The sequence below is a fragment of the Malaclemys terrapin genome, chromosome 1 (genome assembly GCF_027887155.1).
Source record: "Malaclemys terrapin pileata isolate rMalTer1 chromosome 1, rMalTer1.hap1, whole genome shotgun sequence".
NCBI lineage: Eukaryota > Metazoa > Chordata > Testudines > Emydidae > Malaclemys > Malaclemys terrapin.
In genome coordinates, this window is record NC_071505.1 from 320,538,201 (window position 1) to 320,552,964 (window position 14,764).

The window sequence follows — 14,764 nt, forward strand, 5'->3', positions numbered from 1 at the left end:
GTCTTTTCAAAGGTCATCTGTCAAAATGTTGTGTTTGATCATTTTAGCCAACTGTCATGTTTTTGCATACAACAAGTATTAGGAAAGGTAGAAAATTCAGAGTTGCCATTTAAAATACCCACAAGATGACTGTTACAAATAAAATAAAAAGGGTCCAATCCTGTATTTGTTACAAACTCAGAGCTCCCACTAAAGCCAATGAGAGTTTTGAGAACACAAGGAATATAGATGAGGCCCAGGCGATGAAGAAATATTGCTAAGGGAAGGTAATACTGATCAACAAAGCTAATTAAAGCTAAAGAAAAAAGTTTCCATATAATGAGAAACTCTGAAGAAGACACACTATTCTTTTCATATTTTGGGTGTCCTATAACAACAAACTAATCCTCGATTTCTCTGGAATGGAGCTGTGCTACTACTTAGATCCATAGATTTTTTAAAATGTGAGAATAAGAATATCAATATATCAAATATCTAACAACTTGACTAAGTCCTTACAAAACAAAATACAAACACAACCCAAACGAAATCCCATAATTACTTACTTTCTTCTTCTGTTTGTCTCTATACAAAGTTTTCGTGCCCGACTCCGACATATTTTTTGATCCTCTAATAATGCTTCACGCTCTTCTTCTAAATCTCGTTCAAGAAGAAATTTCAAAGTTCTGACCATGGCATTATGTTAAAGACAACAGAAAATGTAGGTAAAATCCTTGAAATTCCTATGCAGTATTCTTATTAAGTTTTAGAATGATTACAAAAAAGTTTGCAGTCTTAGGTACAGATTTAAAATTGGACTTTTCATGGGTATAATAGCATGTTTGCACGGATCCTTTTGCATGACGAGCCTTATGTACTTCTTTAAGAAAGTGTAAACTATCCATGAGCAACTAAAAGATGATGATTCCTCAGATTACCAGTAATTACACAATAGCTCCTTATCACAAATGTATAATTTTAAATAAAGGTACTGCCTTAATTTACATACACTAAGACTGTAACTCCATCACTTAGTTTCTATGACCATATCAACCCACTCAGGCTTTGCACTCTGCGTTTATGATGTTACCACATGGAATTACAGCTTTATTATGTAGAGCTGAGGATACATCATTCCTTATTATCTGAACTAGCTACCAGACAGCAAGGTTATCAAAGGGAAAATATTTCTTAAAATAACATTAAAAAATCCCTACATGGTCATTGTTTAATCTGTAATGTAATGAGTAATTCCAACTCAAAATTCTTGCTTAAAATACATATCTATACAGTGAGGGTAGGTCTACACTTACCCGGTAGATCGGTGGCGAGCGATCAAACTTCTGGGTTCCACTTATCGCGTCTTGTCTGGACGCGATAAGTCGAACCCGGAAGTGCTCGCTGTCGACTGCGGTACTCCAGCTAGACGAGAGGAGTACCGCGGAGTCGATGGGGGAGCCTGCCTGCCGCGTGTGGACCGAGGTAAGTTCAAACTAAGGTACTTCGAACTTCAGCTACGTTATTCACTTAGCTGAAGTTGCGTACCTTAGTTCGAATTAGGGGGTTAGTGTAGACCTGGCCTAAATGTCAAGCTGGATCCAATATTTGCCTTATCTTAACATTGTGCCCGTTACTTTCCTGGGGCACCAATACACATTAATGTTTTATTTAATATAATCTATTTAAGGAATTTGTAAAGTGCCTGTCATTTTAATACCGAGGCCTGCGATTTTCAAAGCAGCTCAAGGGATTGAAGCATCCAACTCCCATTAAAATTCAATGGGAGTTGAGTGCCTGACTACCTTAGGCCTCTTTGAAAGTCCTAGCTGTCAGTCTAAAATATAATCTTTGTATTTTGGATCATGAAATGTTTGGATCAGAGATTGAGTGTTTTTCTTTGTTTTATTCAAAACCAAGCATGTCACTACTTAACAAATAAATAATAATAGTATCTAATCAGATACTGCCCATATGCTTAGTCATTACAGCAATGGGTGCCGTAGAAATACAATGATTATGAACACAGGTTATATAGACAGCAGGGAAACAAACACATAGGCTAGACATTTCTGGTAGTTGCCAACCACTGTACTACCACTGGTATAGTAGCATCAAGGGTAGCAGTAGTTGGAGCAAAAGTGCACACAGAGCACAGGCTCTGTTACTGCTATGTTGTCTAATCAGGGCAAGTCTCAGTGACACAGTAGTAAAAATACTGCTGAGCATGAGTGTCCTGTCTACACTAGGACTCCCATCAATTCCATCACAGGTAAAGCTGAATCAAATTGTGCAACGGTGAGATATGTCCCCAAACTATCTACTGTATGCAAGACTAGAGAAAAAGAGAAGGTTCAAACCAAACAAAAACCAAATGGTTTTAGGTACTGTTTAGAATCCAAGAATAACCCCATATTGCCACCACACTGGGGGGCACCACAGGGACCGGGTACCTTGGGTACCCTGACAATAGTGTAAGCAGGACCCTCTTGTAAAACCACTGGGGAGGATATTTCCCATCCATTGGACAAACCCCACCCACATCTCAACCTGAGGGCTGTTGAGCAATCCTGAGTCCTGCCCACCCCTGGGGTGGCTGTCCTACCTATTTCTGAGGCAGCCACCTCTTGGGACTGCTGAATCAAGCCTCTCCCGCACATCCCCAGTGAGCCACCCCATGGGGCCTGTCCTCCCATCACCAGCCTCCCTCCTCAAGGGACTCATTCCATGCACCTCCTCCCCCTCTTCCCCAGAGAGCCTGTCGCTGGGGCCTGTCTCCCCCAACATCCCCGTGGGGCCCGTCGCCCCCTCCTCCAACATTCCCGGGGGGTGGGGAGCGTCCCGTGGGGCCCGTCAGCCCTCCCCCCGCAGAGCCCGCGTGGCCATGCCCCGGACCCGCGGAGGATACGCGCACGCGCCGCCCGCGAAGGGGCCGGCTGGGCGCTGGAGGGCGCTGTCCGGCTCGGGGCGCAAGAGGCTCCTCCAGCCAGGGCCGCCCGGGGCAGCAGAGCCCGGCTCCCGCTGTGCGGGGCTGACACCCGCCGCGGCCCTCACGCCGGGCTCCATTCAGCCCCGCCGGGCCGCCCCCATGACAGGTCCTGCCGCCGGCCCGCTCGGTCCCTCACACGCCAGATCAGTGCTGGGCGGGGGCGCCCACGGCCCCGGGGCTCTGCCGCCCCGCCGCCATCTTGGCAACCAGAGACGCCGCTTCCTTCGCAACGGAAACCAGGGACGACGCGAGGGGCGGGGGAGGAGCCTGGGCACCGTCGGCAAGGGAGGCGGGGGCGGGGCCTGAGTCGGGGCAAGGCTAGGGGGAGGAGCTGGGAGACCGGGAGGGGCCCGGGAAGGGGGCGGAGCTAGAATCAGGGAGGGGGCGGGGCAGGGAGCAGGGAGGGGGAGGAGCTGGGAGACAGAGTGGGGCCTGAGCAGAGGGGGGGATAGGAGTGGACGGAGCTTGGGTGAGAATTGCAGGGAGAAGCATGTGGGGAGAATGTTGCTAACCCTGATAACCTGTTCAAAAACCTTGAACATCCAAAAGATGAGTTTTTAAAAAACATACATTTGGAGTTCTTTTTATTTCCTATCTAATTTTTGAAGCTTTAAGGAGTCACGTTTTCTAAGAAAATGACCGATACTTCTTTTAAAAAAAACTAAAGGTGAATTTCTCATGTAATCACGTGACTCTTGGAGCTGGGGCTTTACAAAAACACCAGACATGGTGAGTCTTGTGATAAAATTGTGGGAACTGGTAATACTGGGACACTTTTATGCGTAAATCATGTTAACAGTTTTGCCAACTCTCACAATTTTATCAGAAGTCTTATGATGTTTTGAGTTCTTCTTAAAGCCCTAGTTCCATGACTTGTATCTGGTAAGACTGTCTGCTTGTGTAACCCACACACCTCCTGGGTGTGGTGCTCTGTCCCGTCTAGTAGCACCGAGACCATTTAAAGAGAGATTAATGAGTCTGCTCTACAGCCTTAGCTAAGAAGGGTCATGTGGCTTTTCACTCATGCAGTACATGCTCATGCACTAAGCTCCAGAGATTCCCAGCTTCGATCCCACCCGCCAACAACCGGGGTCTGTCGGTGTTAAAAGTGGGGACTCAGCCAGGATTTCAACAGGAAAGTCTCTGATGCTCGGGATATGCTTCCTCAGCTAGGGGGAGTATGTAACCCACACACCTCCTGGGTGTTCTACTCTGTCCATCTAGTGGCACCGAGACCACTTAGCTTAATGCGTCTGCCCTATAGCCTTAGCTAAGGGCCATGTGGCTTTTAGCTCATGCAGTAGTAGGGTTACCATTCGTCTGGATTTACCCGGACATGTCCTCCTTTTTGTGCTAAAAATAGCGTCCGGGGGGAATTTGTAAAGCACTCACAATGTCCGGGATTTCCCCCCTCCCCCGGAGCGGCTGGGAGGGCTGCAGGAAAGTCCCGGGCTGGACTCCGGAGCAGCTGGAGAGGAGCTCCGCCCTGCATTCTGAGCAAGTGTCTCAGCACAAAGTGCAGCCCTCCCCTTTTGCAACTGGGAGCAGTTACTGCCATGCAGCGTAGCAAAACGGGAGCGAGAGCACTTTGTGCTGATACAAGGGCAGCTCTCCCCTGCAACCCGGTCCGGGCCAGGGACCGGGTTTTGTTGTGCAGGGCCAGGGACCGGGTTTTGTTGTGCTGGGGAGCTTAGCCACGTGTCCGGCTCGCACAGAGCCCAACACCCTGTTCTGAGCAGCAGGGTAAGGGGGGCAGGAGAAGGGGCAGGGAGGTTCTGGAGGGGGCAGTCAAGAAACGGGGGGGGGCTTTTTGGGGGGAGTGGAGAAAGTTTTGGGCAGTCAGGGTACAGGTAGGGGGTAGGGTCCTGGTGGGCAGTTGGGGGGGGGTCTTAGGAGGGGGCAGTTAGGGGACAAGGAACAGGGAGTCTTAGGTAGGGGGTGGGGTTCTGGAGGGAAGTTAGGAGCAGGGGTCCCAGGAGGGGGCAGTCAGGGGACAAGGAGCGGGGGGGTAGGGGGCTGGGAGTTCTGGGGGGGAGCTGTCAGGGGGCAGGAGTGGGGAGAGGGATCGGAGCAGTCAGGGGACAGGGAGCAGAGGGGTTTAGATGGGTTGGGAGTTCTGGGGGGGGCTGTCAGGGGGCAGGAGTGCGGAGAGGGATCGGAGCAGTCAGGGGACAGGGAGCAGAGGGGTTTAGATGGGTTGGGAGTTCTGGGGGGGAGCTGTCAGGGGGCAGGAGTGGGGAGAGGGATCGGAGCAGTCGGGACAGGGAGCAGAGGGGTTTAGATGGGTTGGGAGTTCTGGGGGGGGCTGTCAGGGGGTGGGGAGTGGTTGGATGGGGCGTGGGAGTCCCAGGGGTCTGTCTGGGGGTGGGGGTGTGGATAAAGGTTGGGGCAGTCAGGGGACAAGAGGCAGGGAGGCTTAGATAGTCCTGGGGGGCAGTTAGGGGCAGGGGTCCCAGGAGGGGGTAGTCAGGGGACAAGGAACGGGGGGAGGGTTGGGAGGTCAGGGGGGGCGGGAATTGGGAGGGGCAGGGGCGGGGCTAGGGCGGGGCTTCTCCCGTCCTCTTTTTTGCTCGCTGAAATATGGTAACCCTATGCAGTAGAGGCTCATGCATTTATGTCCACAGGTCCTAGGTTTGATCCTGTCCACCAAGGGTCTGTCAGTGTTACACTTGCTTGCTTTCTGCAAGTTTCTATCTTTCATGTTTGCTGAGAAAAGCTGGAAAACCTGAGTGCACCTTGAAAAATAGAAAAATATCCTAAAGATACTCCTATCCTAAAGATCCTATCCTAAATATTAGAAAACAATTTCATGATTTTAATCCAATCTCATGATTCTTTGAAGCCTGAACTCATTTTTGAATGCTTGGACTTGGCAGTACTGATGTTATTTCAAATGGGCCTTTTATTGGCTCAGAATGATGATATGGAGAACAATACTTATTGCAAAAAGAACAGGAGTACTTGTGGCACCTTAGAGACTAACAAATTTATTGGAGCATAAGCTTTCGTGGACTACAGCCCACTTCATTTGTTAGTCTCTAAGGTGCCACAAGTACTCATGTTCTTTTTGCGGATACAGACTAACACGGCTGCTACTCTGAAATACTTATTGCTGCACTTTGCTCCCTTTTGGAGACATTTGGGAGGATTTTGTACTCCTTTCATTCCCTCCACACAGTACAGCACTTGGCATATAGACACTGCTCATCAGCAGGCAGGACAGCCTAGCGAGTGATGTGGCAGCACAGGGTGTTAACATGCTTTTAGAATAATATTAATTTTTAGCATTATCTGGGGTTCTATGTTTGTTGTCTCAACTATTTCCATATTGTTCTTGATTTATGGTAAAAGGATGTCATTTTCTACCTGTCCCCCAGCCCTACAAACTCAGGCTGGATTCTTTGCTGTCTCGTTACTGAAAATAAAGATTTTGCAGATCAAAACATGCTTTAGTGAGCCTATTGCCTTCAGTGGGTTTGCACAGATGTAACTGATTACCTTAGTAAATAATTTTGTTTGTTGATGATGCAGAACATGAAATAGAATTCAGCTCACTTTCTGCTAGCTGTGCTGACTTTGCAACGCTAAAATGAATAGACAGCAATGAACAATTATATTTGTAATTACAGTATGCAGTTATAACACATAATACAAAAAGGGAGCAGCTGTGTGGAATAAAAATGTACTGTTTGTTCCGTTATTTTCAGAGAAGAACTGCACTTTAAGCAATAAGACAGAACAGGGTGTGTAATACTGGGATATTGCCACACCTTGGATGAGATGTCAGCACAAGGCCAAATGCCCCGGTGATTTCCTGGCAAGGCACTTCTTGGCAGCTATGTTTGTTTTTAAACCACTTCTTCTTCTCTTTCATAATGTGCAGCTGTTCTGTGGCTGTACTGATGAGAATAAAAATAATACTTTTATTTGAGTTCTTTTTTTAAAACTGCTGTACAGGGCTCACCATACTTTCTGAGGTAGGCATTATTATCACCATTTTACAAGTGGGACAACTGAAGCTCAAAAGGCTAAGAGACTTGCTTAAAAGTACCCAGTGTATAAATGTCAGAGCTGAGACAAGACTCCAAGAATCCTGGCTCTCATGCTAGCTAAACACTAGCACAATAATCACCGCGTATGCTTTACACCAGTACAAATTAGGTATAAAGCATTAACAAAACAGAATAGTAAGGTTTCACACCCACTTTTAAGTTGGGAATATTGTCACAATTCAGGGCAACTGTACCTGTATTTCACCTCAATGTTCCAGCAAAAGTATCCACTCTCAGGCTTCCAGCTCCCCAGCCGTTGCTTTTCTGGGAGGAGTCCCATATCTCTCTCCCTTCTGAATGGAGTATTGTCAAGCTGCACAGTTCCCTGCCTTCACTGGGTCATGTCCAACACAGGCAGGTTTACCAAGGACATCTGCTTGCTTTCTCATCAGAGACAGTTAATAGGTGTAATTGCTACAGTTACAAGGCACCACACAGTTCTTTTAATGAAAGCCTATTTTATTCTTCAGGTAAAAGCATTACAGAGAAAACATAGTAAAAACAATTAAAGATCCTACATGCATGCTAATAAGCTCACCAGAGTTCAACTTAACATGGATTCTGGCAGGTGCAGTCCTTCAACCCTCCACCCAAGGGGATTCTTTGCAGTTACCAGTTCATCAGAGCTTCAGCTCAGAACAACCAGACAGTCTTATGAGGCCTCAGTAGCCCAGTCCTTCCATCCCTATCATAAGGATTGTGGCCCTCTGTGGACAGGAATCCTGTCCATTTGATTTATGAGGAAGAAGGCCATGAGCCAGTTTAAAACCAGACTATTTATCCAAAAAACATTTATTTGCTTGTTGGTCCCTGGAGAATCCAGTTTGAACTAGTATATGTGAACCTTTCCAGGGGCGTGGCTTCAAAGGGCTGATAACAGAAGAAGTACATTAGCACCTCCCTCCCTACTAGAGAACATATACAATTGCATTTTTAATACAATGTACCCCAAAAGGTATTAATCTTAATTCAATAAAGTTTAATGTAATTCAATAAAATGTATCTTAATTCCTTAAGGTTTATCCAGGATACTACAGGATATTGTCAATCTGTCACATATTCTGTGAAGTCCTGTCCCTTTAAATGTTTGAGCAATGCCCCCCTATCCAGTACAAAGCCTCATTTTTGTGGTGCTTTCAGTTTTGCAGACAGAACAATAAAGTGAGCAAAGCAGACATCTGTGTTTCTATCAGCTCCCCCTGTGTCTATCTCTTTCTCTGCTGGGTCCAAATAGGGCCGGCTCCAGGGTTTTTGCTGCCCCAAGCGGCCCGGGGCGGGGGGGGTGGGGGGTGGGGAAAAAGCCGCAATCGTGATAGGTGATATTTCCATGGGAGCTCCTCCATGCCACTTAGTTCTTTGGCAGCACTTCGGCAGCAGGGCCTTCCCTCCGAGGAAGGAATTCATAAGTTGAAAAAAGACAAGAGCTTTAGTGACATTGACCAAGACCTAGAACTACACACGTTATCAGAAGTTAGAGTCAGAAATGGCTTTGGTTCACACCTTTATTCAAAGAAGCTCCTACAAGAATAGAGCTTGATACTGGAGCTGCTGTTTCATTGATTTCTGCCTGTACCTATCATTCTTTGTCACAATCGTCTCTGGAAGAAACCTCCAGTTCTGAAGACTTATACCAGAGAAAAATTAGGATACCCTAAAAGGGATACTCCAGGTGAAAGTTAAACTAGATGGACAATCTGTTGTTTTACCCTTGTATGTGACTGAAGAAAAATATCCACCATTATTTGGCAGATCTTGGCTTGAGGAGCACAAAGTGAATTGGACTGAGATCAAGGTGATCACAAAAGCACCTTGAAATCTTCAAGAAATACTGGACAGACTGAAGTTTTTGAAAAAGAGCTTGGACAGATGAGCAATGTGTCAGTGAAACTCAGTGTTAAGTCTGACAGCCAGCCAAAATATTGCAAATCCATAGTTATGCCGTATACTCTGAGGCCTCTGGTAGAAGCTGATTTGCTCCATTTAGTAAACACTGGAATCCTGTCACTGCTTTCACACAGTGAGTGGGCTACACCCATTGTACCAGTGATCAAGAATGATGGTTCCGTTCACATTTGTGGAGATTTCAAAGTGACACTGAATTCAGTTTTATTTGCAGACCAGTATCTACAACCTCATATGGAAGATTTGTTTGCTACTCTTAGTAGAGGACAGTGTTTCAGTAAATTAGATTTGCTCAATGCATACCTACCAATGGAGCTTGATTCGGCATCTTGAAGATATCTCACACTCAATACAGAAAAAGGCTAATTTTGTTACAACAGGTTGACTTTAGGTATCACATCAATACCTGTCCTGTTCCAGAATGCCATGGATGAGATCCTGAAGGGACCGAATGGAGTTCAGTGCTATTTGAATGACATTCTTGTTACAGGAAAGGATCAAGGAGATCACGTTTGAAATTTGGACGGTGTCTTGCAACATTTGGAATATCATGGACTGAGAGCATGTTGAAACAAATGTGAGTTTTTCAAAACTTCAGCTGAATACCGTGGACATGTCATTGATGCCATGGACTTAAGGAAATCACCAGAGAAAGAGAAGGCAGCTCTTGAAGTGCCAACTTCAGAAAATATGTCACAATTACATTCATTCTTAGGATTGCTTCATTACTACAGCAAATTTCTGCCTAAGCTGGTGACAGTATTGGTGTCGTTACATAAACTATTACAAGCGAAGAAAAAATGGAAATGGACTAAAGAATGTGAGTGTACATTTAGAGAAGCAAAGATACTGCTGACATCAGCCAAAGTTTTTATGCACTTTGATGCTTCACTACCATTACAATTGGCTTGTGATGCTTCACCATACGGAGTGGGTGAAGTTTTTTCCCCATATTTTTCCTAATGGCATGGAGAAACCAATGGGAGAAATTTTGGTACCAGATCCAGTTAATTCTGTACCAGTCCAGTTGATTCCTGTTGTTCAGGACACTTCAGTACCACGGTCACCATGTTATCCCAAGAGAGTGGAAAAATCAGTTGTTCACCTGAATTTATAAATTGTTTAGTTAGTGAGTTGCTATTTCAAGTAGAATAGTCCCCTTCAGTTTAAGAATCTGTGATAGTCCACCTGCAACTTTTAGAGTAGCAGCCGTGTTAGTCTGTATCCGCAAAAAGAACAGGAGTACTTGTGGCACCTCAGAGACTAACAAATTTATTAGAGCATAAGCTTTCGTGGACTACAGCCCACTTCTTAAGATGCATACAGAGTGGAATAAATATTGAGGAGATTATATATATACACACATACAGAGAGCATAAACAGGTGGGAGTTGTCTTACCAACTCTGAGAGGCCAATTAAGTAAGAGAAAAAAACTTTTGAAGTGATAATCAAGATAGCCCAGTACAGACAGTTTGATAAGAAGTGTGAGAATACTTACAAGGGGAGATAGATTCAATGTTTGTAATGGCTCAGCCATTCCCAGTCCTTATTCAATCCTGAGTTGATTGTGTCTAGTTTGCATATCAATTCCAGCTCAGCAGTCTCTCGTTGGAGTCTGTTTTTGAAGTTTTTCTGTTGTAATATAGCCACCCGCAGGTCTGTCATTTTAGTTAGGCTATATAGTGTTTCGTGTATCAGAGGGGTAGCCGTGTTAGTCTGAATCTGTAAAAAGCAACAGAGGGTCCTGTGGTACCTTTTAGACTAACGAAGTATTGGGAGCATAAGCTTTCATGGATAAGAACCTCACTTCTTCAGATGCCCCCTTGTAGAGGGTCTTCAAGGTCTTCCAGAGGTGGCTGCTCCCAAATCGTTTAGAAGTGAGGTGTTCTTCAGTGTTTCATGTTAACCGTGTAAATGATAATGTATATGTGTTTAGAAAGCTTTTAAAAGTAGGATGAAGAAATGTGATGTCCTGTCTTTAAATCTGTGAGCACTCCCCCTCCCCAGTGCAAAGCCTCACTTTTATGCTCATTTCAGTTTTGCAGCCAGAACAATAAAGTGAGCATGGTAGACAGCTGTATTTCTATCAGCTCCCTCTGTGCCTGTGTCTACGTCCCTCTCTGCTGGGTCCAGATATAACATTGGTGACTAAATAAAGTGTAATACTGAATAGCCCCTGCTTACTTGTTGCTTCTGTGAGGTATCTCCACTTATGATTTGACCCACAATCCACTTCTTTAAACCATATATTTATTTTTGTTTGATAAAGTTCATTCTGTCAGAAAAGCTTTATTAGCCCTTAATCAACATGTTTCATTTGAACAGAGTTGTTAATAGGGCTGTAGAACAGTCTGCCTAGAATCCTAAACCTATCTGAAATCTCGGAAAATTCAAGTTCTAATCCTATCCATAAAAAAATCAGCCTAGATCTGTGAATATTCACAGACCTGAACTGACAAAATTTGCACATCCCAAGCCTCCTGGCAAACAGACGTCCCAGCTCGCAGGACCCCCAGCTTTACCTTATATACCTTCTGGGGATTGCAGGAGAGAGCAATGGTGGGTCTTCTGGGCCTCCTCTTCCTATTTCCTAATGGCTTGGATGCCCCCTTGTAGAGGGTCTTCAAGGTCTTCCAGAGGTGGCTGCTCCCAAATCGTTTAGCTTTGGTGGGAGTGGAGGGGAATGAGGACTGTGGGAAGCAGTGTGGGCCGAGGGATATGCTGGCTGCCGCTTCCCACAGCCCCCATTGGCCTGGAGCGGTGAACTGCAGCCAGTGTGATCGGCCAAACCTGCAGCCGCGGCAGGTAAACAAACTGGCCCGGCCCGCCAGGATGCTTACCCTGGCGTGCAGCGTGCCAAAGGTTGCTGACCCCTGATCTAGTCCGATCTCCTGTATAACACAGGCCACAGAATTTCCCCAAAATAATTCCTAGAGCATATCTCTTAGAAAAATCATCTAATCTTGATTTAAAATTGCCACCGATAGAGAATCCATCACGACCCTGGTAAACGGTTCCAATTGTTAATTACTCTCAGTATTAAAAATATATGTCTTATATCCATTCTAACCTTATCTAACTTCAACTTCCAGCCACTTCCACCACTTTAATGATGTATTAATTAACTTCAAATGTTGTATGGAACATGTTATAAATATCAAACATCTTTTATATATATATAAATTACATATATGCTTGTAATACATATTTTCCAATAATCATGTCTCCAATAATCCATTGGAACTTAGTCAACCCTCTTATTAAATATTGAATTTAAGTTATGGGTCGGTACTTCAATACTGTTCTGTCCCAGTGCAGTCAATGGGAGTTTTGCCTGTTTGAGAGCAAAGATGAAGATTGTGGTTTTACAGCAAGCCTTGAGTAAGAGGTAACTGTGCTGCTGCAAGAGCAGACCAGTCTGGTTCCCCCTTTCTCCATGGGGAAGTAATCTGTTGCAGCCTTTTACCTTGTGTATCTTACTTGTCTCTATGCTCCACTTCAGCGGTGGTGACTGGTGCTTGGAGTGGGGGGGTAGAGTAAAGGCTCTGCCTACTTCCCCTCTACTTCTCACCCATGTGTACAGAAGAATGAGTAAACATTACTATCTCCCTCCACACATTCTACTCCTGGGGGAATTCTGCACCAAAAAATTACAAATTCTGTGCACAATATTTTAAAAATCTGCATTTTTATTTTAAAAAATAATACTATATAATCATGCCAATTTCAATTATTTTGGTAATTTATTTCAAATACCTATCAGCAATTTTGTCTGTAACAATACAGACAAAAAAATTCCTCCAGGAGTAGAGAATTAAGGAAACCCCTACGACAACCCAGTTCCTATTTCTCTGCCCCCTCCCTCCAGAGCCCAGCAGCGGGGCCAGATACCCACACCCACTCCCTCCAGAGCTCAGCTGTGGGGTGCCCCCCAGCCCAGACACTCACCAGAGCCGGCTCTAGGCACCAGCAAAACAAGCTGGTGCTTGGGGCGGCACATTTTTAGGGGCGGCATAGCCGGCACCAGAATGCCGCCCCTAAAAATGTGCCCCGGCCACCCTAGCTCACCTCTGCTGCTGCTGCCACGGTGCGCGAAACAGCTGATTCGCGCGCTGCTACTCGCCCTCCCTCCCAGACTTGAGAGCCTGAGAGGGAGGGAGAGAAGCGGCGCCCGCGCCGCGGCCACTCAGAGTCTCCCCCTCCCTCCCAGGCTCTCAAACCTGGGAGGGGGGGAGACTCCGAGTGGCTGGGGCGCGGGCGCCGCTTCTCCCCCTGGGGAGGAGGCAGGGCTGGGGATTTGGGGAAGGGGCGGAGTTGAGGCGGGGCCAGGGGTGGGGTAATTAAAGAACCGGGGGGGTGGCCAAAATTGTTTTTGCTTTGGGTGGCAAAAATCCTAGAGCCGGCCCTGACACTCACACGCATCCCCTACCCCCGAGCCTAGCTGTGGGGCACCCCCCAACCCAGATACTCACGCCCCCTTCCCCTATCTCTCAGAGCCCAGCTGTGGGGCACCCCCTAGCCCAGACACCCGCACCTCCTCCCCCCAGACCCCAGCTGCAGGCCCCCTGCCCAGACACTTGCACCCCGTCCCCCACAGAGATCCAGAGGGAGAAACAGCCTGATTCTGGGTCCCGGGTTTGTGTGGAGATTCCTGCATACCACCTCCTTCCTTGAGGGCTCCCTTCCCATCCCCTGGCAGTGTGCTCTGCCTGGTCCGCGGACCCTAGTGGCAGCCAGCAGCTCTGTGGAGGAAAAGGAAATTCTGTGCAAAACCCATTAATTTCAGTGCAAATTCTGCATGTGCAGTGGCACAGAATTCCCCCAGGAGTAACATTCTCTGTAGGTAGCTGGTGCAGGGGAGTAAGATGGAGTCTTTCATCCCCTTACTTTCCTGTGTGGCATGTCCTGTGGGGCACAATTTAGCTCTGTAAACCATGAGCAAGTAAGTTATTGGTGCTCTGATTAGATATTATTGACTCCTACTGACACTGTTACACGGATGCAATGACACCTGTTTGAACGAATTAGGGTCTGATTTTGAGAGATGTTGAGCATCAGCAGCTACAATTGGCTTTAGTGAGAGTTATAGGTTCTCCTGTCAGAATCAGGCCACATACAGTATATTTTCATGCTGAAAAAAAAAATCATTGGTACAAAATGGGATTTTTTAATAGCTATTTTCAAATCTTACTGCAGTCAGGGTTACTACAGCATATACCAATTGCTCACTAGCCATGATGTTCTCTTAATACAATACCTCAGGCTGGGGATTTTCATATATTGAATCATATCATACCAAATATCAATCCTCACATGTACTTGGATCACAGAAAATAGTCAAGTGGATCTTTACTAAACTTTCAAAAACATTCAGCTTTGAGGTGAAATCAAGCATGGGGAATTTCAGGCCCAAATTGTACTGTTCGATGTAAAAGATGTAAGTACCTGAATATATGGCTTATAGTTAGGGATTAATGGTTTAGGTGCTTAGTTTTCCTGTTTTTCAGATTTTTAGGCACATCCACTGTGGGAAATTTTTTAGGAATAAAAATTGTTTTCCTTGAATTATTTTAAAAACTAGTCCATTCGAAGTCCCTTTGGTCCTAGAGATATTCTGTCACTGAGTTTGAGAAATCTTTAAAGTCCATTAGTCCCCTCTATGAACAGTTTTCAATATAGCACAAATGGTAAGTTTTTATAAAAAGCCAATCTCAGATTTTTAGCTGCAGTGCATTTTTATCAGTTTTAATTTAAAACCAGAAAACCTGCATACTGTATTCTGAAACTGCCTCCTTACCCAGAGATATAGCAATGTTAGTGCAAAAATATGGACAGTTTTTTTCT

The 14,764-nt window shown here is 45.7% G+C and overlaps 1 protein-coding gene and 1 long non-coding RNA gene across 4 annotated transcripts in view; both read right to left on the reverse strand.

Moving 5' to 3' along the window:
- Positions 1-3,160, reverse strand: part of CEP126 (centrosomal protein 126) — a 54,625-nt gene extending 51,465 nt beyond the window's left edge. For all 3 annotated transcript variants that reach the window (XR_008443522.1, XM_054015596.1, XM_054015595.1), the window contains exons 1-2: positions 2,885-3,160; positions 546-665 (exon numbers count right to left, since the gene is read on the reverse strand). Coding sequence is in view for 2 of the 3 variants with exons in the window: in XM_054015596.1 (XP_053871571.1) it covers positions 546-665; positions 2,885-3,042 (278 nt within the window). In the remaining variant the exon portion in view is untranslated. The remainder of the gene's footprint in view (positions 1-545; positions 666-2,884) is intronic.
- A 3,409-nt stretch (positions 3,161-6,569) lies between these two features.
- Positions 6,570-7,285, reverse strand: LOC128831736 (uncharacterized). The gene is made up of 2 exons (XR_008443848.1): positions 7,212-7,285; positions 6,570-6,864 (listed from the first exon to the last, which is right to left on the reverse strand). It is a non-coding gene; the product is annotated as an uncharacterized LOC128831736 (long non-coding RNA).
- Positions 7,286-14,764: the final 7,479 nt, after the last annotated feature.